General features: G+C 47.7%; 1 protein-coding gene across 1 annotated transcript in view; it reads left to right on the plus strand.

Moving 5' to 3' along the window:
• Window positions 1–228: 228 nt before the first annotated feature.
• SMYD2 (SET and MYND domain containing 2) overlaps window positions 229–25,263 on the plus strand; it is a 66,304-nt gene continuing 41,269 nt past the window's right edge. Inside the window, exons 1-3 of the mRNA XM_048504839.1 lie at window positions 229–574; window positions 17,832–17,895; window positions 21,448–21,531. Coding sequence (XP_048360796.1) covers window positions 393–574; window positions 17,832–17,895; window positions 21,448–21,531 — 330 coding nt within the window. The 5' untranslated portion in view covers window positions 229–392. The remainder of the gene's footprint in view (window positions 575–17,831; window positions 17,896–21,447; window positions 21,532–25,263) is intronic.

The raw sequence follows: 25,263 nt of genomic DNA on the forward strand, positions 1-25,263 counted from the left end.
GTTCCTCCAGATTAGAGTACACCTGCTCTTAAGCACTACGACACTGCTGCTCCCAGTAAGAATAAGGCTAATTTTACTTCTATTACTTCTCTAGTTCCTTTCCCCGAGAATCGAGGACACCGCAGTCTTGGGGGGGAGGGGGCGGGGGAGCTCCCTTTTGCGGCACCCTGAATCCACCGCTGAAAGCACAGCTCTGGTCGGCTCTAGGACCCAGCGGGCTCCCGGCGCGCTTTTCCCAGGGAGCCGGCGGCGGCGGCTGCCCATGCCCATGTAAGTGCTGCGGGGTCTGGCTGGCTGGGGCCGGGCGCTGCGGGTGAGCGCACTCCATTAATAGCAACGGGAGAGGACGCCGCCGCTACAACGGAGCTCCTGAGACTGCAGCAAAAAGAGAAATGCGCTCGGGGGACGACAGTTCCGAGTTGGGGCTGGAGCGGTTCCAAAGCCCGGGCAGGGGCAGGGGGCTGCGGGCTTTGCGCCGCTTCGTCGTGGGCGAGCTGATCTTCTCCTGCCCGGCCTATACCTGCGTGCTGACCGTCAACGAAAGAGGAAATCACTGCGAGTGTTGCTTCGCCAGGTACCGCCCCGCCGTCGGCCCTATCGGGAGGGGAAAAGGCCGCGCGACGGGGGGCAGGCGCTGCCTCAGCGGCCTGGGCGCGGGGACTCCCGGTAGATCCTAGCGCCGACCGGTTGTCTGCTTTGGCAAGGACGCAAAGCTTCCCGGTAGTGGATTTCCATTGGAGGAAGACAAAAAAGGAGGCCGGGAATGGGGGCGGGCGAATAATAAGCCCGGGGCTCTGTTATGCACTCTCATTTTCCCCCATCTCCTTCCTAAACCCATGTAGATTGGGGTAGGTGTTGGCCTACAGTAGCCCTTCCATTAACACAGGGGTGTGAAATTCAATTGCACAGGGGGCCAAAACTCAAAGCACACTTTAGGTTGGGGGCCGAACAGGATAACCATTTATTGCCAGGCATGCAAACCCCCTCTGCCCATGGCGAAGGCAGCCGCCTGCTCTGTTGGGCAGAGGGGATGGCAGCGGCGGCCTGCCTGGTGCTGCTGCTCTCAAGTTGCACAAGCTGGCGACACCATGCTTGCAAACCCTCTCTGCTGTACGGAAAAGGCCGCTTCCTGCTCCATTGGGCAGAGAGGGGACTTGCCTGCCTGGTGCTGCTGCTCTTGCGCCGTGGAAGCCAGGAACACCGGCCATGCAAACCCCTTTTGCCCAATGGAGAAGTCAGCTGCCTGCTCCATTGGGCAGGCATGCAAACCCTCTGCCCCACAGAGAGGGCAGCTGTTCCACTTGTTCCGTTGGGCAGAGGGGACGGCAGCACCAGGTATGCAAACCCCCTCTACCAGCCGCCCTTTCTGTTGAGCAGAGGGGACGGCGGCAGCAGCCTGCCTGGTGCTGCCGCTCTCGCGCCGCGCAAGCTTGCGACACCATGCTTGCAAACCCTCTCTGCCCCACGGAAAAGGCCGCTTCCTGCTCCATTGGGCAGAGAGGGGACTTGCCTGCCTGCTGCTATTGTGCTGCGCGAGCCGGGAACACCGGGCATGCAAACCCTCTCTGCCCCATGGAGAAGGCAGCTGAGCCGCCTGCTCCATTGGGCAGAGAGGGGACAGCAGCAGCGGCGTGCCTGCCACTGCTGCTTTTGCGCCGCATGAGCCGGCAATACCGGGCTTGCAAACCCTCTCTTCCCCATGGAGAAGGCAGCTGCTTGCTTCATTGGGCAGAGAGGGGGTGGCGGCGGCAGCCTTCAGTGCTGCCGGGTCTTGTGCTGCGTGAGCCGGTTGCACCGGTCATTCAAACCCTCTCTGCCCCACAGAGAAGGCAACCACCTGCTCCTTTGGGCAGAGAGGGGACAGCAGCAGCAGCCTGACTGGTGCTGCCAGCAGCACTAGACATGCAAACCCCCTCTGCCCTATGGAGAGCAGCAGCTTCTGTTCATCCCACATGGCAGCCTACCCTGCAGGTATGCATAGAAGTCAGAGCAGGACTCCCCTGGCGCAAAGCTGAATCTGGACCTCCCATCCGCCCCTTCCACTCGGCCGCCTTACCCAAAGCATGACCCAGAAATGAGGCGGCTCTTGCAAAAAACTCATGCAAAGCACCAGGCAAAAAACCACACACCAACTTCTGCCGGCAAGGTTTTGCATGGATTACAGGGCTGGGGGCTTGTGTTTGCAATGGGTCAGCTCTCTTGCAAGGAGAGGAGATTATTTTCCTTCTCCTTTTGGGTCTGCAACTTTGGAGAGGGGTGAGCATTACTTACAAAGGATTGCAAAGTTTGCATGCAAATACGGTTCCTGGGAGGGAATCTCTCAGCCGCTGGCCCTTTGCGGGTTAAAAACAAAAGCTGCAGAATGAAAGGGAATCTGGAGGCAGCTGATGCTCAAGTTGCAGCCCCAGAGGCTCAGTTGGAGCTGCTCTTCGAATGCCAAGGAACCCCTCTAATAAATACACTGAGTGTCCCGTGTGATTCTCTGCAGTCCCCAGAGCAAGTTTGCTGCCAGAGAAGGCCCAAAGGGCAGCAGCTGGGACCCGGGGGAGAGGCAGCGGGGGCCCAAAATGGAGCCAGAGCAGCCCAGGAGAGGGGAAGCCTGCCTGCCCACTCCCCCCCCCCCCCACACGCCTGGCCTGCCTGCTTAGTGCTTACCAGTTGCCTCCTCCTTTGTCCCTCACTGCAGGCTGCAAGCTTCAGGCTCCTGCTGTTGGTTTGGGTGGGTAGGGCCAGACAATGGGGTGTTAAGTGTGTGTTAATGAGGGCCAGATAGAATTATACAGAGGGCCTGATTTGGCCCCCCAGGCCGTGAATTTGACACATGTGCATTAACAGCTCCTGGGGAAACCGCAAATCAACAGGTGAACCATCTCCTGCGCCTGTCCCCATATCAGGGGAAGTGAAACTTGTTGAATGTTTGGGTGTCCTAGAACTGTTAAAGGCACCAACAATCATGGTGGCCTGTAGTGGTCACTTCCGCTCCAGACAGGAAAAGAGCCTACGTCTGATAACTGAATTCAGGACTGAAGGGGCAGGGGGATTCCAGGGCAACTTGTGTTTGCTTTCATTTGCCTGGTCCCATACTCCTGGTCTAGTTGCAAGCTGCATTGTGGACTTTCAGAAAGAGATATGGCAAAAGTTGATGGGGGTGCAGCAACTATCCCCAATGTGGTGCGTGCTGATGTGTTTCCTGGTTTCTCTTTTCTTGTTCCCAGTGCAAAAGCCAGTTCTAGTCCTGTCATGGCTCTGCTCTCTAGAGTTGGAGGCATTTTGTGAGAAGCCAGGGGGCATCAGCTCTGTGTCTTTTGAGAAAAACAGCTGCCTCCCTCACGTGAGGATGCTTGTGTGGTTTGCCCCTGTAGTCCACGACAACCATTTTGTGGTGGCATCCATGTGGAAACTCCCAACAGTGGCCACAGGAAAAGTAAAACTGGTGTCTGGGGTTCTGTATGGTTTTAGAGAAAAAGTTTGCGTTGAATTCAGTCTCACGAAATATAGGCCTGGTAACCTGTTCTGCACAAGTCTCCTAGAAAGTTTCCAGAACATTTTCTGGAACATTTTACCACAATGTTTGTCCCCACTCACCACCTTCAAATGTTTCATGGGGTTATTTTAGTTTTTTGTTTCTTTATTGAAATGAGACTTCGTTGATTCATTGCTTCGGTGCTCTTTCAGGAGTGTGAAAAAATGGCACCAAGAGGCAGAAACATAGATGGGCAGGAGTGCACCAGGGGCACACTCCATGTTTTCCACAGCTTTCTGCTGGCTGAAAACAGGCCAGGCTGGTGGGGTGGGGCCCGGCCTGGTGGGACGAGGGAGGTCGGGGTGATTGTTGTCCCACCCAGGCGTGCACCTGGTGCAACACACACACCCCTTCCCCTTTTAGCTCCGCCACTGCCAAGAGGGAAGTTGGGCAATGGCGCAGGTGTGGAAAATGGTAGTGGGAAGATTAAATGTTTTAAATACGTTCACAATGTGTGGGAAGCTGCCTCAGAAATGTTTCAGCAAAAAGAATTGTAAAAGGGTTTCCAGAGACAACAGAGAAAAAGTGTTTTGGAAACGTTTCCAATCCTAAAGGAGGCAAAAAGCAATATGGCACTCCATAAAGGAAGTGTTTGATTTCTGGTCTGAAAACATTGTAAATATCTTGTGTGGAAAAGGCCTTTAGTTCATTCATACAGTCCTGAGGTTCATTAAGTGACTGAAAGCTTCCTTTGAGCAGATGCATAAGTTTCAGTTGATCACTGAGTCTGTACCTCAGAGGTTTGGAAAGTGAACTAGGTTTCCCAGCGAACTTTAGAAATCTTATCAGGTTTCATTTTATTATTTTTATCCCACCCTTCCTTTTGAGAGTTCAGGTGTACAAGCTTCTTCCCAGTTCTAGTTTATCTTTACAATAATTATTTGAAGGAGATAAGATGGGGATAGGGTGTTTGGTCCATGAGTTTCATGGGTGAATAGGAAATTGAACCTGGGTTTTGGCAGCTAGTTCCTAATACTGGTCACTGCACTGTATTGGTTGTAATTTTAGAAATGCAGCACTTGCTTGGGAGTATAGTTTCAATAAATTTAATTGACTGTCAGATTGGTGGGATGGAGGCACTCCATAGTAAAACGAGTCTACAGAAGTATGGACACAGTGAACAATGGAAGTGTCTGTAATAAATACATTTCTCTTTCCCTTGCCCAAATAATGTGGTAGTTATTGTTTGTCTTCCTATTCTGTGATAGTTACATGAGCTAATGGTTCACAGGCAGCCCAATCCTGAACACTCTTTAGTGGAGGCAGCTAGCACCCAGTGTAATAGTGGTGGTTCTGGTCCCATCCCTATAGACATGACATCAGGAACAAACAATATATTCCGTTCTGCAAGGCACAGATCACAGTGCAAACATCTCAGAGTCCATAGCAACCCTGGCAACACCCACCTACCAGGCAGGTGGACTGGATGATGTCCCTCTGAGTGGCACAAAGGAGGAGCCAACCACTCCCTGCTGATGCATCCACCCCTTAATGCCACTCCCCCCCGCCACGGACCACCATAGGACAGTAGGGGACCTGGTAGCACCACATCTCCAACAGAGTATTATGGCCTCATCATTGCCATCATTGCCCTCATAGCCCAGAGGGGAAGAACTCCCACATGGCAGACAAGATGACCACACACAAGCATCCATGCTCCAAGCAATTCCCTTCCCCTGAAAAAGAAATAATCCCTGCTTGAATCTATAGCCTCCAAACCCAAGGCAAGCATCCTAGCTACAGGACCAGGAAGGCAGATGCAAAGGAGGCATGCCATCAGGCATTAGCATTCTCTTGCACTTTTAATGCAGGCAGAGATCAAGGCAAAGAGTGGCATGACTAAGTGGAAAGATACTGGGACGGCTTGACCAGGCCTCCTGGAGAGGCCAGAGGCAGGCAGAAGTGTCACAGCTGATACAACCTCCATCCACACCATCAACTTACATGATTCATCAGATGCCAGCAGTGCTGTCAGGAAATGTGATACCTGTAGACCTGAACCCCCACCTCCACTAGAGTAATCACATCTCTCCTCAGCCTACTCACCAGCCTGCTCACCAGTGTGTGACATAGGAGGGGCTGGGAACCACAGAGGGGTGGCCTCTCTGTGGTGGCCATGGCTGTCTGCTGTAGCGGGGAAATATTAATGAGTTATCCAATACAGACTTTGCAAGTCCTGCCTCATCACAGCATGTCTGTGAGCAGAGTGAGCATGCTAGATGGATGGCTGCCTGAGTATGGATGCTGTAAGAGCTGGGTAGGAACCACTGAAAGGACAACCCTGTGGCAGAGTGGCAGGACCCAGAGCACTGGCCCATACTGCGCTGAGAATGCCATTCTCCCCGGTCTCTTCCTTGTTGAATCACCACCTGCATAGATGGGTGAAGGGTTGCTAAGCTGGCAGATCTACTTAGGTAGCAGTTGTGCTGAGAATGGTGGGTTGTCTGCCAGTCAGCCTCCGCACTCCACTCGGGCCACTTCTGTGCCCCACCCATACCTCTCACAAATCATAGCCAGCATTCTTAGGTACACGTTCCTGGGAGTATGTCCCATCATGTGGTATGGGACATACTGTTTGCTGAATCTGCTTCAACTTGCTCTAACATACATACACACACTGCTAGCCTTGCTGGTAGAAGCCTGCATTGGCAAGGCATCACCCAATGTGTATGTAAGGGGGGTGGGGTGGGGTGGGGTGGGGGTGGAGGCAGGCCAAGCCTACTGGATCTCTGCTTTTGCTCACCTGTCAGTGTGTAGTTGCTTTTTGCTGTGCGGTGGGGCTCCTGCATAGGCTCTGAAATGAGATGTGGCAAGGAGGATTGTTCTCCTTGGGTGTAAGTGCATTTCCCACCACCAGAGTGAAACATTATGTACTCTTAGTGTGCAAGTTGGAGACCTCAGAGACAGACTCTCATGTCATCTGCCCTGTCCTTTATTGCCTGGGTGCCTATGAAGTCATAGGTACCTATGCAATAGAAAAGGCAAGCCCCAGTTTAGCACAGGACACCAAGTGCAACCAGTCATACAACTTTTCAGAGATGACCAAGCCCTCTTCCCTGCACCCAATCAAAGCCCTTTGCCAGCATTACATAAACCTGAGAGGCCCCCCCCCCCATAATAGGGCAGGTGGCAGGGGAATCTGTCTCTGAGACCTTCCTTTTGAGTATAAAATAAAATTCTACAGTCCCCCTATTTTGGCCATTTTATTCTATTTTTGCTTTCCCTCCCCGCCCCCCCCCCCAACTTTCACATGGGGAGCATAGGAAGTATGGTATCATGGTCATCTCTATACGGCAATTTAACCTGAATACTGAGTATTTGTTTAGAAAAACAACTCATACATTACCATTGTTTGTCTGAAAAGAAAAACACAATCACAGAGCTTCCTCCTCCTCGCCCACCCACCCCAGTCTCTTGGCAGTCTCTTGGCAGCGAGGCAAGCCGGGGCTTACCAAGAGACCCTCGCCCTGCCACCCAAGTTAAAGGGCCATTGAGGTAGGGAAGCCAGCCCATGACCCTGCCGCCGCCGCCTCCTCGCCCACCCACCCCAGTCTCTTGGCAGCGAGGCAAGCCGGGGCTTACCAAGAGACCCTCGCCCTGCCACCCAAGTTAAAGGGCCATTGAGGGAGGGAAGCCAGCCCATGACCCTGCCGCCGCCGCCGCCTCCTCGCCCACCCACCCCAGTCTCTTGGCAGCGAGGCAAGCCGGGGCTTACCAAGAGACCCTCGCTCTGCCGCCCAAGTTAAAGGGCCATTGAGGGAGGGAAGCCAGCCCATGACCCTGCAGCCGCCGCCTCCTCGCCCACCCACCCCAGTCTCTTGGCAGCGAGGCAAGCCGGGGCTTACCAAGAGACCCTCGCCCTGCCACCCAAGTTAAAGGGCCATTGAGGGAGGGAAGCCAGCCCATGACCCTGCCGCCGCCGCCTCCTCGCCCACCCACCCCAGTCTCTTGGCAGCGAGGCAAGCCGGGGCTTACCAAGAGACCCTCGCTCTGCCGCCCAAGTTAAAGGGCCATTGAGGGAGGGAAGCCAGCCCATGACCCTGCCGCCGCCGCCTCCTCGCCCACCCACCCCAGTCTCTTGGCAGAGAGGCAAGCCGGGGCTTACCAAGAGACCCTCGCCCTGCCACCCAAGTTAAAGGGCCATTGAGGGAGGGAAGCCAGCCCATGACCCTGCCGCCGCCGCCTCCTCGCCCACCCACCCCAGTCTCTTGGCAGAGAGGCAGAGCTACCTGGAAAATGGAGGGGGGTTTGCAGAGGCGGAGAGGCTGCAGAAGAGGCGGCTTCCCACTCCACCAGAGAGTGTGTGGCAGCAGACAGCAGGGCTCTGTCCTGTCGGTTGCGACTGTGCCTACCTGGCTTTGTCCCTCTGGCTGGGCAGGCCCTTCTGAAGAATCAGCTGAGATGGTGGAAGCCTGTCCACTGCTCTGCCTCCCTGGCTGGCTGGCTGGCTGGCGCTGCGGTGTCTGGGAGCAAGGCGGCGAGCGAGAGAGAAAGGCGGCGAGAGAAGTATGTGGAGGAACGCCCCAGAATGCCTTGCAGGAGGGGAAGGCTCGCCCCAGAAGGCACTGCAGGAGGGGAAGGCCCGCCCCAGAAGGCACTTTGGGAGGGAAACGCTCGGCAGAGAAGGTAATGGAGTTTTCAGAAGAGCCGCATCTGGAAGGGAGAGGGGGGAAGGGGGAGGGGGAGTTTCGGCACTCGCGTGCCAGAGGAAAGGCCTTCGCGTGCCACCTCTGGCACGCGTGCCATAGGTTCGCCATCACGGCTATAGTATATCAGAAGATAAATTGATACATTGTTTGTGTGAGTGCCATTAAGACGCTTCTGTCTCATGGTAACCCTGTGAATCAACATTCTCTACACTGTCCTATCATTAACAGCCTTGCTCAGATCTTGAAGACTGAGGACTGGGCTTCCTCTGTAGAGTCAATCCATCCAATCTTGGGTCTTCCTCTTTTCCTGTTGCCTTCAACTTTTCTTAGTGTTATTGTTCTTTGTTGTGAGTTGTGCCTTCTGATGATGTGGGCTATGTAAGATAGCCTCAGTTTAGTCATTTTAGCCTCTAGGGACAGTTCAGGGGATGCATTGTATAATGTACAATTAATAAAAACACTGATTTTCTACTTGACATTTTTGGTGGAATTTTCCCACCACTAGGGCAATGTTTTCAATATTACTGTGGGCTGCTTTGTCAGATATTGAATCAGTCATGGTGCTCCTTATTAAATTATTGTCTGCCCAAGTTATTTATGTTCCTGTGGAAGTTATATCTTGTTGCTGCAACCTGGTTGTAAGAGATTATTAGATCAAAATAATTTTTATTGGACTAAAATAATTTAATAAGTTTTGCACACTTTTGATGATTTTGAGTTTCCTCCTCCCAGGCTCTAAGAACAGTGAGAAAGAGAGGCCAGAAAAAAGGAATCATGATTGCTTTGATCTGAAGTGGCAGCTGACATTACTGCATCTGAGTGACAGGTGAGAATTAAGGCAGGTTGCATCAAGAGTGAGGGATTATACTGTGGCCTACAGCTGTGAGGGTATTATGAAAAAGACAAGTTTCTATAGCACCCACGCAGATGGGCTTTATGAGTAAGACCACAACTAGTCATAGGATATGTTAGTATGAATTAAGGTAAATGACCTATGATCTCTCTATTAAAGACACATAGGTACAGATCATGTGGTAGGATACATTCATATCCAAATGTTGCTTATAGGTCTTGAGCCATTTAAAAGATTCCACGTGTATGCGTTGAGTGTGTGTGGAGGTTGAAGCCTTAGGCTTCTATTGCTTATTCTTATAAAGTATTTTGACAAAACTATATTGTTACTTGCCTTTCAGATTTTTTGGGTCCGTGACTTCCTTCTTGCAACAGAGAGAAGTAAGCAGCAAAGACCCACAAGGGTTGATATTGGGACCAGTGCCATTTTATGAATAAATAAAATAGCAGCAGTCTCAGTACCAGTCCTTATGGGACCCTGCTGCTCTCTTCTCTACAAGAATGAAGTCACAGATCTGCCTTTATCTGCCTGGAAATGAGGGAGAGCAATATAGTGGCTATGTTTCAGGTGATGATAAGCAAGGCAGATAATGAATAGCTACAGAGGGATCTCTCTAAATTGCATGAGTGAGCGACAGCGTGGCAGATGAAGTTCAGCGTGGGTAACTTTAAATATGTGCTGATAGGATCTGAACTAGTGGAGACTGAAAGGGAAAGAGATCTTGGAGCTGTAGTGGAAAATTCTATGCAGATATCAACTCACTAAATATCAGTGATGAAATTGACAAACTCCATGCTAGCAATTATTAGGAAAGGGATTACAAACGTAATGGTCAGTATAACAGGACCCTTGTATAGATCTATGGTGCAGCATCATTTAGTCTCAAAAAAGAAAATGCAGAACTAGAAAGAGTACAGAAGAGAGCAACTGATACGAGGAGTTGGTGCACCATTCCTATGAGAGAAGGTTGAACAATAAAGGACATTTCAATTTAGAAAAAGTTAGCAGGAGAACCCAATGAAATTGTTGATTGAGGGTAGGAGACATGAAAGGAATTGCTTTGTTAATTAATGAATCATTAAATTGTGAGATTCACTTCCAGTAGGTGTAATGACTAAAGTCATAGATGACTTCAAAGGAGGATCAGACAGATTCATGGAGGATGGGCTCATCCAGGGCTGCTAACTAGGGTTGGTAAATGGGAAAAAAATTCGGCCCCGGTTCGGATTCGGGTCCAGTTCGGATGTATGGGGTCGGATCCCCCCATATCTGAGCCTGCCAGGCTCGGATACACCCGAATTTCCGAGATTCTCGGGTTCGTTTTTATTTTTTTGCTGTTTTTCCCTGTTTTGGCCTGCAGGGGGCGCATTTTTGAAGATATTGGCATGAAAATTTCAGGGTATCTTCAGAATACTGTTCTGATTATGCACCCCAAGTTTGGTGCAGTTTGGGTCAGGGGGGCCCAAGTTATGGACCCTCAAAGATAGCCCACATATTCCATTGTTGTCAATGGAAGCCAATGGAGTATATGGGCTATCTTTGAGGATCAACATGGGCCCCCCTGAACTAAATTATACCAAGGGAATGCATGACAAAACAGTATTCTGAAAGATACCTAATTCATGCTGATACCCTTAAAAATGCGCCCCTAGCTACAGAGATTTTGCCTAAGATTCTGTGGTTTTGCATTGAATTTTTCAATTGCTTTCAATGGGGGTATTCCTGGGGTGCCTGCAGAGGGCGCATTTTTAAAGGTATCATCACCAAACTTTCAGGGTGTCTCCCAGACGCTATTCTGATCATACACCCCATGTTTGGTGCAGTCTGCTTCAGGGCGGCCCACGTTATGGACCCACAAACAGGTGGTCCATTATCACCCAATGTCGAGGAGGGGGATGAAAAACGCATAAAACCATTTTTTTAAAGCCTTCGACAATACATTTTTTTTAAAGCTAGAGACACCAAAATTTCAGGGTATCATCTGGAGACTTTCCATGATCATACCCCCTAGGTTTCAGTGCAGTTTGGTTGAGGGGCCAAAAGGATCCTTGAGGAACCTTGCTTTTTAAAGAGATTTTTGTGCTACTGTGTGGTTTTTGGGTGTTTTTGGGGGGCCCAAGAGAAAAAAATCATTAGGATCGGTGAGGATCCATTCTTTTTGATCATGTTTTGGGGCACTGTTGGGCCATGGCGTGGGATGTGTGACTGCTTTGTGCAGACATGTGTCCTAAGGACTTGTGCCATGATGTGGTGGTGATTTTGGGTGACCAAGTGAAAAAAACCATGCGGATCCTTGAGGATCCATGCTTTTTTACCCTGTTTTGGGGGCGCTGTTGGGCCATGGCGTGGGATGTGTGACTGCTTTTGTGCAGACAGGTGTCTAAGGCCTTTGCCATGTTGTGGTGGTGATTTTGGGGTGACCAAGTGAAAAAACCATGTGGATCCTTGAGGATCCATGCTTTTTAACCATGTTTTTGGGGCACTGTTGGGCCATGAAGCATGGGATGTGTGACTGCTTTGTTCAGACATGTGTCTAAGGACTTGTGCCATGTTGTGAGGTGGTGATTTTGGGTGACCAAGTGAAAAAAACCATCGCGGATCGCTTGAGGATCCATGCTTTTTAACCATGTTTTCGCGGCACTGTGGTAAAGAAACTCCCAGGCATGTGGAATTCACACATAAATTTATTAAAGTTTTTAGTTAGTTGTTCAGTTAAAGTAGTTGATTTTTTTCAGTTAAAGTGTTGTTTTGCCACATTTCTAACATTGGGGATGTGGATTCTCTGCTTGTTTCTTTTTCCCCAGCACTTTTTCCTTCCAGCCTTACTGTGCTGTCCTGCCTTCCACTGGAGTGGAAGCCTGTGGACAGTGGGCTTTTCCCCACTCCCTTCCATCCCCTATGCGTAGCGCTGCTCTCAGCAGCGGCATCTAAGCCAGCAGCGTCGAAGCGTCCACACGACCAGCGCTCTGTGCAGGGTAGATCAAAGCGCCGTTCAGAAGAGCGCCTGGGATGCCAGCAGCTGAGGGGGGCCATACGACAGCGGCAGCGGTGGGGTGAGCTGCACTGTGGCCGCCTGCGGTGGGGAGGGAGGAGGAACCCGCACTACTCTCCTCAAGTAGCAGCGGGGCTTACGGTAAGTGGGGAAAGGCCCAGCGGCAGCGGCAGAGGCGGCTGTGCTGTGGCCGCCCTGCCGTGGGGATGGAGGAGGAACCCAGCTACTCTCCTCAAGTAGCGCGGAGCTTACGGTAAAGTGGGGAAAGGCACAGCGGCAGCGGTGGGGCGGCTGCGCTGTGGCGCCCTGCCGTGGGGAGGGAGGAGGAACCCAGCTACTCTCCTCAAGTAGCAGGGTTCACGGTAAGTGGGGAAAGGCCCAGCGACAGCGGTGGGGCTGCTGCGCTGTGGCAGCCCCTGCGTGGGGAGGAGGAGGAACCCAGCTACTCTCCTCAAGTAGCGCGGGGCTTATGGTAATTGGGGACAGGCCCAGCGGCAGCGGGGGGGGCGGCTGCGCTGTGGCGCCCTGCCGTGAGGAGGGAGGAGGAACCCACGCTACTCTCCTCAGAAGTAGCTGGCGGGGCTTACGGTAAGTGGGGAAAGGCCCAGCGGCAGCGGCGAGCGGCGACTGCGCTGTGGCAGCCCTGCCGTGGGGAGGAGGAGGAACCCCGCGCTACTCTCCTCAAAGTAGCCTTGGGGCTTACGGTAAGTGGGGAAAGGCCCAGCGGCAGCGGCAGGCGGCTGCGCTGTGGCCGCCTGCCGTGGGGAGGGAGAAGGAACCCCGCGCTACTCTCCTCAAGTAGCGCGGGAGAAACTTCACGGTAAGTGGGGAAGGCCCAGTAACACTGTGGGTAAGTGGGGTCTCTTTGGGTGGGAAACTTTGTGGGGACCATTCTGTGGGTTTTTTATTTTTGTAGTTTGAAGCCCCACTCGTCCCACCGCCACTTGCCAGGAGCGGCATGGGAGTTCGGGGTCTTGGGGTTTCGCACGGGTTGGGTGGGAAATGAGGCTGGGTGGGGGTGGGTGCTTGTAGGACTTGCGGGAGTGGGGTGGGGGAGCGGCGCTTGCGGCGGAGTAGGGTTTGTTTTTGTTTTTTTACTTGGAAGCTGCTCGTCCCAAGCTTACTTGGAAGCTCCGCTCGTCCCAAGCTTGCCAGGAGGCGGAGCTGGGCCAGAAGGAGTTAAATTTTATTTTCCCCAGGCTGGCTCGGAGAAGCCGCTGGCTCGGGGGAAGGGCCAACTTCGGATTGCGTTTAGTGAGGAGGGGGCAGGCTCGGCTCCTCGGCCCTCCGACCCCCTCCGAACTGACTGATCTCGGCCTGATTTGCCGTTCGGGAGGGGCCGAACCGCCAACCCTACTGCTAACCATGCTGACCAAAGGAAAACTTTATGGGCCAAACTAAATGTTAAGTTATTACCCCACAGCTGCACACATCCTGTGGTGTAGGATGACTTGTTAAAAATAGGAGAGCCCAAATGCCCATTGAACAGTGTTGTGGCGAAAGGAGGGGCTTCTTCCTCCCCGCTTTTTCCCATGTGAAAACCATGATGGGTAGGGAATTATTTCCATGATTTTGTTGCTCCAGTTGGGTTTGGGCGACATGCCTACATTGCAGGTGATGTTCTATGCTTAGTAGAAGAGAATAATTGGGTTTTTCCCCCCAAACAAAGACTGTAATGGATGTGGCAAACACATTACCTCAGTGAGGGACTGGCTGCTGTTCAGCAAGTTCTGTATTTGATAATATTATTATTATTGGTTGATTTCACAGCTGCCAGTTCTTTAACTGGTTGTTGGCCTTCATTACAATTGGAGCTTCACCCAGAGGCCTAGGAAGTTGTAATGTATCGGCGTAGTATTCAAGCGGATCACAATAGGGCTGCCTTCTGAATCTGACAGATGTTAATTTTGTCAAATTGAAGATGTTTCAAGTGCAGCCCTAGTGTTTTCGGAATGGCGCCCAGGGTGCCGATTACCACTGGGATGACCTCAGTTGGTTTGTGCCATAGACGCTGAAGCTCGATTTTCAAATCGTGGTATTTAGTGACTTTCTCCTGTTCTTTTTCAATGACCCTGCTGTCACTGGGTGCTGCTATGTCGATGATGGTCACTTTCTTTTCCTCCATCACTGTGATGTTTGGTGTATTATGTTTCAACACTTTGTCCATTTGGATTCAAAAGTCCCACAGGAACTTGATCTTCTCATTTTCTGTTACTTTCTCTGGACAATGTTCCCATCAGTTTTTAGCTGAAATTAAGTAGTGCAGTGAAATAGTACCTTATGTACATGTAATTAGTTAATTCTAACCAATATTATCTTTTTCATCCAAAGCTTCAGGAAACTGATGTAAAAAAAAACAACAGAGAGATTTCCCAGTCCAGCACTCTTACGTGACATGACATCATTTGCTCCCAGATAAGGAACTTTGCAGCACTGTCATGACCCATAACCACAAAAGATGGAATTCGTGTTTGTGTGGATCAAAACAAATGTTCTTTTGTCTGTATGTTAGCAAATTCAGCAGAATTATCATATTCATGTGTTGTGGGTATCAGTGTATATACCTCTGACTTATCCAACATCCTGCATCTTGTATCACTAGTGATTTCACCTACAGATTTTTTGTTGAGGGAAGTGTGCATATACATACACTGAACCTTCCAGTTTACTCAGTTGTAAACATTTAACAGTATCTTAAACTTAATCCAGCATTTGCTGTGTTGTAGAGAGGCAGAGTTGTTCTGTGAAAGTATTTTATATGGTATGTGTGACCAAGATCATTGTCTGCACTCAGGTGTTGCAATGCAGATATTCTGTACCGTACAGTAGATCTGCTGCAGTGCAGTATGCATTTTGCAGTTGAGCCTGAGAACTTTCTTGTAGCAGCTGTAGAGATGTAGAAGTGTCCCAAAGATGGAAAGTTTGTATAAAAGCAACTTCATGCTATATCAATTGAGACCCCCCTCACCAAAAACAAACAAAAAAACTGTGAATGAAGTGTTTTAAATTAAGTCCTCTAGTACAGAAAACATAGCATATTAAATAACTAGAAAGCATCATATTAAATAACTATTAAATAACAAGGGAGGGGCAAAAGCATCACATTAAATAACTATTAATCTTTTAAGCTTGAGGGAATGAGATTGTTGAAATTGTTTTGTATACATATTCTAATATATAATTGTCAGGGAAACAAAGTCTTGAGCTCCTGAAATAATAAAATATATCATATCTAACAAGTAGCACTGTTGTGTTTATGAGATTCAGTTAATTTTACTGTGTAGAACATTATAAACAGATGGGAAGTTTAGGTATAACCATATTGACACATTCGTTTTTTAAAAAATCCTGATATATCATGATGCTGGTTCAACTCTTTTGTTTTGGGATTTTTTGATGGAAAATTATCAGAAGGTAGCCACTTGCTGTCTGGTTCAGTGTCAGAAACAGAATATAATCAAGTGAACAAATATCAAGCAGAACCAGGGAAAGGAGGATCCCCCCACCCCCCATAAAAGAGAGGAAAGCCTAATCAATTGCAAGATAATCTTGTGATAACAACTCAAAGGGCATTTTTGTCTGAATCTTTATCAGAGGCCACTGTAAAATATATATATGGTTGTTTATAGCTGAGTAAAGAGTTTTAAACAATTGAAATGTAGCATGGTGACATCACTTAAAGCTGCAAACATGATCATAATATGTGCTGGTTGCCTACTTCTGTAACCAGAAAAAAAAATTCCTGGGGCAGGGCTTGCTTAGTTTTAAGTCCTTTGGGAAAAAAGTACTGGAGACTTATGGCATTTTTATAATATTTCCTCTATGTAGATGTCAATTTCTACTTGCACAGAGACAGAGTTCCCCTTTTCCCGAGGCAGGGCCAAGAACAACCTCAGTTTTAGAGTGAGGGGGATATTCACCTGGTCCCTCTTTTGCTACTGCCAGGTGCCTTGGTAACTTGGGAGCAATCTGTCCCTGTCCCCTGGCCTTCCCTTGGTCTGGTTTAATAAATAATTGCCTGGGTGTGGGATGTCTGTGGATCCCCCAATGCTCACTCATCAGGGGCGGGGCAATAGCAAGTGAAGGGAGTCTAGGCCAATGGCTTCCCTGGCTGGGCTATTCCTCCTTTTGCCCCATTGTCCCCCTAAAAGGGTGCTCTGTTGCCTGCACAGGCCCCAGAAACCCCCGCTACTGCCACCCTCCTCCTCTGGCCTGTTCCCGTGGGCAGTCTGCTGCCTTAGTCATGCCTCCCTATTGAGGCTTTGAACACGCTCCTGAGCATTTCCAAGCAAGGCCTTTACCTTTCTCCCTTCTCTCCTGTTTCTGGTCAGATTGCCTGATTCAGTGGTGTCTGAGCGAGATGCTCCCTCATCCTCTGGGGAGCAGGTGAGTGTGGGGGTGGGCTCACCCCCTGGACAGTAGACAAATAGAGCATAGATGGAGGCAAGGAGTCATTCTGTGGGTCGGCAGAGCTGCCACCTCACATTAGAACCCAGAAAGAGAGATCCTTCAACATTGGAGTCCTTCATCCAACTCATTGCAATCCTGTCTGCATTTTTTTCTGTCTCCCCCTAACTGAAATTTCTATCTCTTTGGCCACATATGTCCCTTCCCTTTTTCTGGGGAGGGTTGTTTGTTTTGATCTAGGATAGGTGCCACCTACTAACAGTTCAGGCACATCCACAGTTCTTTAAGGAACATTAATATTGTTTTGTCATATGCCCTTTTTCACCCCAGGCATACCATTTTAGGCCTAAGGTGTAGAATAGACTCATTCACAGTAACCAGACACTAAACGAACAGTTCGGATACAACCGGTATTTCCAGTAGTGAAAATGTGTGTGTGTGTGTCCTTTTGACCCCCAAAAAGGTGGGGGTCAAAAAGCAGAAGGTTAAGGCAAACATCTGGCTGAGCCATCCCAGAACTTGCCGTGTCAGAGAGGAGGGGGGGGAAGGATAACCCAGAGTGTACACAGCACAGAGGGTTCTGACAAGCAACAAACATTTTAGAATTGATTCAGTTAATGAATGGACTTTATCACTTGAATCTAAACATTTGGATGAAAGCATTTTGTCTGGAACATGGATTGTTAGTATTGCTGCTGGTGATCTTGGGTAAGATCTTTTTGAGGGGAAAACCCTTTTTTTTGGAGTATATTGGTGAAACCAAATCCACATACACTTTCCAGTAGTAAATCCCATTGTACCCAGCTGAAATTGCAACTGAGTAGCATTAGAAAATTGGCCTCTATGTATTGTGTGTTCTTGAATTTATGAAACACTTGTTCCTTGAATTTATGAAACACATTTAAAAATACCATTTGACTTGTATTTTTGCCATGGGTTACCTAGATCAAACAGGCATTGTTCAGGTTGATGGTTTAGCCCCATTACTCTAGTTTAGCATGTTGCAACCCAGAGTATATGTCTGCCTCTATAATAATTGTACTGCCTCAAGGGAGTGTTGAATTGTTATTCACCTTGTCCCTGTATTTTTCAGGTACTTTCTTACGGCCTATCTATGAGAGGCAAATGAGAGTTCTGTTTGTTCCAGAAGGAACAACAGGAAGAGTGGGAAATGACCTCTGTCTTAGGATGGGAGAATACATGTGGATAGCATACATTCTCCTTCCAAGCACCCTAATTTTTAAAAGAACTACTGTGAAGCATCTGCATCCATTGGTCCCAACTCATAGCGAGTTTGAATCTGCTTAGCTTCTGGCTAGGAGACATCCTGGGACATTATTCACCTAGCATAGTTTTATTGTTCATTGTCAGCCAGAGACATTACAGTGGTGTGTTTATCTCTTTAAGGAAAGAAGGATTGTCCAAATGTGGAAGATGTAAGCAGGCGTTTTACTGCAACGTAGAATGTCAGGTGAGTATCTTACCCGCTGTGCAAGAGAAATAACATTTCACTAATACAAGGGCCTGTGACATTTCAAAAGCAATGAAATCCTTTCCATATTCTGGGGTAGTGCTGATGCTGAGAGAGGCTGACAGGAGCAGCAAGAAAGGGCTGTTGGGGTGAGTCATAAATATGGAGTCAGAGTTGTGGCCTGAACCATTCCAGGAATTTGAAATTGCCATAATGAGTCACTGGGGATCAGCTGTGCAAGGTCATGGTACTGCTGAGCCATTAGATTAGTAGACTGCTACATGGCCCTAATTGCTTCAGAAGCTTCTGCCTACTTCAGGCATACCAGATGGTTTAACATTATTTCACTAAGCTGGTGAAGAAACTTGTGCCTAGCTGAGCAATCAAAAATAAAGGCTGGATTTAGCTTTTTGGGGGGTGGGGGTGGGGGGAGAAACTGTTTGCAAATGTTCTGTTGCTGCTGCTAATAATAATAGGGTGTGTTTATAAACTAACTGTGCTTCCACTCAGTAGTCATGTACTTTCATCACAGGGGTAAAGGAAACTACAAGCAGGCCTGTTCAGATAAGTTATAGTTGCTGGAAAGGCTTTGTCACATATTTGAGCAACAACTCCTAGATCCCCACACCACCCCTGCTGCTTAGCTGAATTCAGTCTAGTATAAATTCAAATGATTGCCATTGCCACCGGGGAAATGTGTTCATGTGCTAATTCCTTCTGCTCAGGCTTTCTTTGGTCTCATTCATGTTATTGGCAAGAGGCAAGCTTGTCTTAGGAGGCCTCTTTCATACAAAAAGATGAAAAACTTCTGCATAAGAACCATTGGGTTAAGCATAAAAACCATTGGGTTAAGCAGAGTTAATAGAGAGAGCTGAAACTCTGTGGTCAAGCCATGCTTTGCATGCAGGTGCTTCCGGGGTCATACCCGCCTAGTGTCTCCAGTGAAAGAAGTTTGGGTAGCAGGTGGTAGAAAAAGCCTTTCCCTGCCTGAGATCCTGGGTAGCCATTATTAGTCAGAGTAGTTAGTACACAGCTAAAAGGCCCAACTTTGTATACTGAGCCAGACAGTTGATCTGTCAAAGTCAGCATTGGCCAAATAGGAAAGTGCCCTTATTTGTCCCTTCAAAAATCAGTCCCTCCTGATGCCCTGGAAACCACAGGGCAGAAACAGATCATGCAACAGGGGATTGCTGCCTCTTCAGCAATCAAGCAAAGGGGAGGGGGGACTTTTGCCAGCCCTTCAGAGCCCACCTGAAAGCCCACCAGAGCACCAGCCAAAGTAAGTTGAAACGGGGGTGGGGTGGGGGGAGGGGTTGGTTCAAAATTTGAAGGCCAAATCAGCTTCTTGCAGTTTGGCCTCGGCTAGGAATTTAATTTCTCCCTTTTTATGGGCTGTGAGAAAGCTTTTCAGCTTTTTCCTGCTGCAGCTATTCAGCTTCATCCAGATAGCATTTTTTAAAATTAACCCAAAAAGTCTGAAATGGCTTTTTCAGGGAGGTTTTAGGCTCAGTTTTTACCGGATGCACAACCCTAATAGTAACTGCCCTACTTTTTGCCCTGTGGTCTCCCATCACTGTGTTCCTTCTCCACAATGCCCTTAATGCTGTATAACAAAGTATTCTTCTTAAAAAGAAAAGTCTTCTACTGTAGGATGTATTTCAAAGTTATGAGAAACTTAAGATAATGTTCATCGTTAGGATGTGCAGTTATGTAACAGTTTAATAAAATTCTTCCTTTGGGTCACAATACAGAGCATAATGCTTATTCATTATGGTTTGAAAGTCTTGATCTTTTGTATTTTGAACACACTGATATTAATTCTGCCTTTTCATAATTGTACATGAAGTGCTTAGGGGTTTTTGCTCCTCTTTTGGCATAATACTTTTCTTCAGTGTTTGGGGAACCTTTCCAAAGCCCTCACTTGAAGTGTAAGAACTTTGCGAGCACTGAATTCTTTTCAAAGGTGCCTTCAAGCCTTATGTTCTTTAGAAACCAGTCTCTGATGACTATACGTTCAGTGCTAGCAATCCGTCTTGCATCTTCATCTTTGTCTTCTTCAAAGACTTTTTTTAGCAGCTCAGCAGTTCTGTCTTAAAACTGGGAAGGACATTGGTGCCTTGATATTGAACTTGTAGCACAGTGATATATGGCAAATGTTTCTCTTTCAGACCTCTGTGGAAAGGAGCACTCCTTGCTTTGATTTTCTTCCCACCAAACAGATGATAAAAAAATGAATCTGAACTTAAGAGGTCTCTCTGGCTATTGTGTTAACTTTTGAATGCATGTTGACCTCCATATTTCGTAGCCATAGTTGAATACAGTTCTCTGCTCTCCATTGAAATCCTAGTGTATGTACAGAGCCTCTATATTTCTCCTAGGAGATGATGACAAAATTATTTTAAATTGTCAGCTGATCAGCTTGTATTCAATCTTAAGAATCTGATCTTAAGAACCTGATCAGGGAACCACAGGGAAAAACCTGTGCGTTTTTTTTCGAACACTTCTTTTTTCTCCCTAAATATCTGTCCAGAGTCACCTTTCTCTCTTTTAAATCAAAATAAGTCTTTTCCATGAGCACATTGGATAAACACCTTTTTCCCTTAACCAAAATAGAGTCATAGTATATCCATTCTAAGGCATACTTAGGCCAAAGACATGAAGGTTACACCCTGACCTCCCTCTCTAACCACAAAGGATTGTGTATCTTTTTCTTTTTATTGACATGCTCTATTAATACTTCTCAATGAATCTGTAGAGGTCAGAGGTGTCAGTAGAAATGGTCCTGTTCCATACTTTGTATGTTCATCCTGTGTGGATTTAAAAATCTGAACTGATTTTTTGTGTAATTTGAGGTTTCACATATTTCTGTTCTATTTTTATTTCCTCTCTTCCTTTCCCTTCCTTGAGCCTTTCCCTTATTATTGAGATACGATTATAAATTTCTCAGGGCAGAGAATAATTTTTTTTTTGTTTTCGTTACTGTAGTGGGTAATACATTCTTGCCACTAGTCCCAAGATTTCTTGGTGTGGTTCATCTGTAATAAGTGGAGTATGAGTGAGAAATGAAGGTTGATACATCTGCCTACCTGATGTTATGACGTCTTTGCAGCCTTCTAATTTCTAAACTTGAACCATGGTTAGGGTTGCCAGATGATTTCAAGGAAAATACCAGACACACTTGATAAACATTCATTGACCCTTCCCCCCATACCAAACATTCATTGACCCTTCCCCCCATAACAACGTTCTACATTACATCCTATATTTTCTTTATTAAAGCATTACAGATCATAACCAACCATTTCAACATAGATTCCTTGAGTTTCACAAGAGAGAAAAACAAAAACAAATGGAACTGATCCTAATTTTTACCATATCTTGACTTTTTACTAGACCAGATTATAACGAATTAGTTCAGTGAGATAAGTTGACTGAAAATAATCAGGTTTATCATCCAAGATTCAGTGAGACAAGACTATATATATACTTAGCATTGATCCAGATTTTCAACACTTTACCATACTTCTAATCAAGAGAATTTCATGTTCCTAGATACAGCAACAGCAGCTGCTTCTCTCCCCACACCCTTTTCTCTCTGGGACTAGAAGTCTACAAAGATTGCCAGCACCCCCTCATGCACTACTAAATTACTAAGCACCTTTTGTGATTCATCGTCTTTCTCCCCGTGGAAAAGAGACAACAGATGTGCAAGGAGGAAAATATGAGAAAACCACAAAACTTTTTTTTTGCATCAAGCAGAACAAAAACCTTAAACCCACCATATGTTGCTCTTTTATCAACTTTTCTCTTTTGCATTTAAAAATAAAGAAGCTTTGCAAGAATTGTGTGTTGGTTGCTATGGCACTGACTTTTAATATTTGTACCAGTAAACTCTGAAGTTCAATTTTGGTCACCACAGCTCCCACTGTTACATTTATTCAATTCAGTCACAAGAAGGCATTTAAGGTAGCCAACTTAGCACTCACCAAAATTTGAGATTCCTGATTGTTTGGTCCTCTACTTGCAAACTCTGGCCCTTTCCACACGGGCCTTTAACAGCGCCCTGGGGATGGCAAAAACGCCATCCCCAAGGAGCTGTTCGCATGGGGGGTGCAGCTGCATCGCAGCCGTGCTGCCCTTGCGCCTCCCTAGCGGCACAAAGCCGCTGTTTCCCGACCTCACTTCCCCAGCGAGGTTTTTGGGAAACAGCGTCTGGAAGGCGCCATTCCCCCTCCCCTTTCCCAAATGCCTCACTATGTCCTCCAGCCTCTGGCGCGTCACACAGGCCAGGGGACATGCCCCCCTGCCCTGCGACTTCCGAGCTGTCACGCAGGGCGGGGGGGGCGTGTCCCCTGGCTTGTGCGACATGCTGGAGGCCGGAGGACACGGTGAGGCGTTTGGGGAACGGCACAGCCTGTGCAGATGCTGCGCCAACCTCCCCGTCGCAACCGGGACCGTTCATGCGAATGGTCCCGGGGGGTTGGGTCGGCGTTATGTATGCTGACCCAACCCCCACCGTGGCCGTGCGGAAGCGGCCTCTGTAATGACACACCACAGCACTCCAAGATTAAAAACAACTCCTTTCTCACACCTCCCTTTCAGTTGCAAGACTCTTCAAACATGTAAGACTAATGTTTTAGCCAAGCAGAGAGCTCCACTGATGGACCCATCTTCTGGGGTTAAATGATCTTCATAGCTGTAGTATTAAAGAAATCATAGCACTGAATTTGAAATGAAATATGGCTATCTTCTTTTCTGGCCCGCAAAACATACTTTCTGTTGCAAAATAGAAACTCTACACAGCCAGGCAAAAGGCAATTGAGGTAGTATTTCTTTAACATGTCAAAAGCACCTCACAGAATTATTTCCACAGTTACAATATTTGAAGTCATAGCTTCAAATATAAAAATAAATGAACTTTGTAAGGTCAGCTGAACATTGTTGCTGCACCCCTGGTGCCCATCACTTATAAATTCAGTCAGACGTTCGTATAAGTGAGCATGTGTAGGGTTTATGCTGCATTAGATACAGGGAAATTTCCATCTGCACCTGTTAACTTTGATGCAGTCTTCTGGCTGTTCCTGCACTAACATTATGTTCTCCCAACTTCCTTTAGAAATACTCCAGTTTGGTCCTATTTATCTCTGCGATCAGATCGTCTATCACCTGTAAAAATCCTATTTCTATGGACTGATTTTGGTGCCGATCTCCCTTCCCATATCAAAGTTTATTCCTTTTTTCTATTTCCCTGGAGACAGGAGCTTGCCTATGCAGGTACAATGCTTTGGTCTTGTAACTGTTTCTTGCCACACCATCTTTCAAGGAGCTGTTTTCAACAATGTTACATTGATACTTACACTTCTTTGGGAAGCAAGCAGAAGCGGAACAAGGGGAAACTCCGCCCGGGGCATGTGGCGCCCCTGCCCTGCCCCGGAACGCACCCACCTGTCCCCTCCATGGCCTGGCCATGCCTCTGACGCCTCTCCGTCCGGGGCATTGCGCCCCACCCCACCCCATTGGTGCTACACCTCTGGGAGCAAGTCTCATTGATCTTATTTGTGACCAAAGAGGACTGGGCTAAACTTGCTTCCCCCACCCCCATTTAAACCTTACTCACTCTTCCCCCTTCCTAAATATATGTGCTGCTACATTATCACTCTGGTATTCAGATTTCTGCACCTCCAACACTGAAAAGATGCTCCCAGACCTTTGGATTATAAATTCTTTCTCTCTTTCCCCCTCTCCTTGTAATTGGTGCATCTTCACAGTCAGGACCAATAAATTTGCTTCCATTTGCTGACCACACCTCCACCTAAAAGCACCACCATTCCCAGCCATACTCAACACAAAGCATCACATTTACCAGATGCAGGCAGGGGATGGGCAAGGCCAAAGGCTGCTGTGGCAAAGGTGACAAATCAAAACACAGTGCACAGTGGATGACACTTGACTGGAGTGTTAGTTGGGGTGGTGGATAGGAAGTCTGGCTGGGAATGGAATGCATCCTGAGTCTTGAAGAGGCCAAAGGAGGCCTCTGTGTGAAGGGAAGAATGAGGCATCATTAGGTGTTAATAGTTGGGGAGGGAAGGATTAAAGAATCTGAGTTAGATGGGATCAGATGAGTGGAGGGGCATGTGTTTAGATAAGAGAGATGAATGGTTTGCTTGCCAAGACCAAATTGTGTGAAGCAGCCACTGGTGGCTGCAGAATAACTGCCGGAACAACCCTGAAAATAACATTTATAATTTTTAAATAATTTTAATTGTTTTTCAACATTGTTTAAACATACAAGAAAGAAAAAGTAAATAATAGGAAACAGACATGAACATAAGAACATAAGAACAAGCCAGCTGGATCAGACCAAAGTCCATCTAGTCCAGCTCTCTGCTACTCGCAGTGGCCCACCAGGTGCCTTTGGGAGCTCACATGTAGGATGTGAAAGCAATGGCCTTCTGCAGCTGTTGCTCCCGATCACCTGGTCTGTTAAGGCATTTGCAATCTCAGATCAAAGAGGATCAAGATTGGTAGCCATAAATCGACTTCTCCTCCATAAATCTGTCAAAGCCCGCTTTTAAAGCTATCAGGGTTAGTGGCCATCACCACCTCCTGTGGCAGCATATTCCAAACACCAATCACCGCGTTAAGCGTGAAGAAGTGTTTTCCTTTTTATTAGTCCCTAATTCTTCCCCAGCATTTTCAATGGAATGCCCCCCTGGTTCTAGTATTGGCAGAAAGAGAGAAAAATTTCTCTCTGTCCAACATTTTCTACCCATGCATAATTTTGTAGACTTCAATCATATCTCCCCTCTCAGCCGCCTCCTCTCCAGAACTAAAGAGTCCCCAAAGCGGCTGGCACAGCCTCTCCTCATAGGGAAGGTGCTCCAGTCCCTCAATCATCCTTGTTTGCCCTTCTCTGCACTTTTTCTATCTCCTCAATATCGCTTTTTTGAGATCTGGCTGACCAGAACTAGACACCCAGTACTCCAAGTGCGGTTAAGCACCACTGCTTTATATAAGGGCATGACAATCTTTGCAGTTTTATTCTCAATTCGCTTTCCTAATGATCCCCAGCATAGAGTTTGCCTTTTCACAGCTTTGCCATGCATTGAGTTGACATTCCCATGGAACTATCAACTAAAGGCAGCCCTAAAATCCGCTTTCCTGAGGTCTGCTTGACCTGATAGCACTGACCCTGTGGCGTGTTAATGTGAAGTTTGGATTTTTTTGCTATGTGCATCGCACATTTTGCTACATTGAACTGCATTGCCATTTCTGAGCCCACTCACCTAATTTATCAAGGTCCGCTTGGAGCTCTTCGCAATCCTTTGTGGTTCTCACCACCCTACATAATTTGATATCATCTGCAAA

Source organism: Sphaerodactylus townsendi, linkage group LG01, assembly GCF_021028975.2.
Source record: "Sphaerodactylus townsendi isolate TG3544 linkage group LG01, MPM_Stown_v2.3, whole genome shotgun sequence".
Lineage (NCBI taxonomy): Eukaryota > Metazoa > Chordata > Lepidosauria > Squamata > Sphaerodactylidae > Sphaerodactylus > Sphaerodactylus townsendi.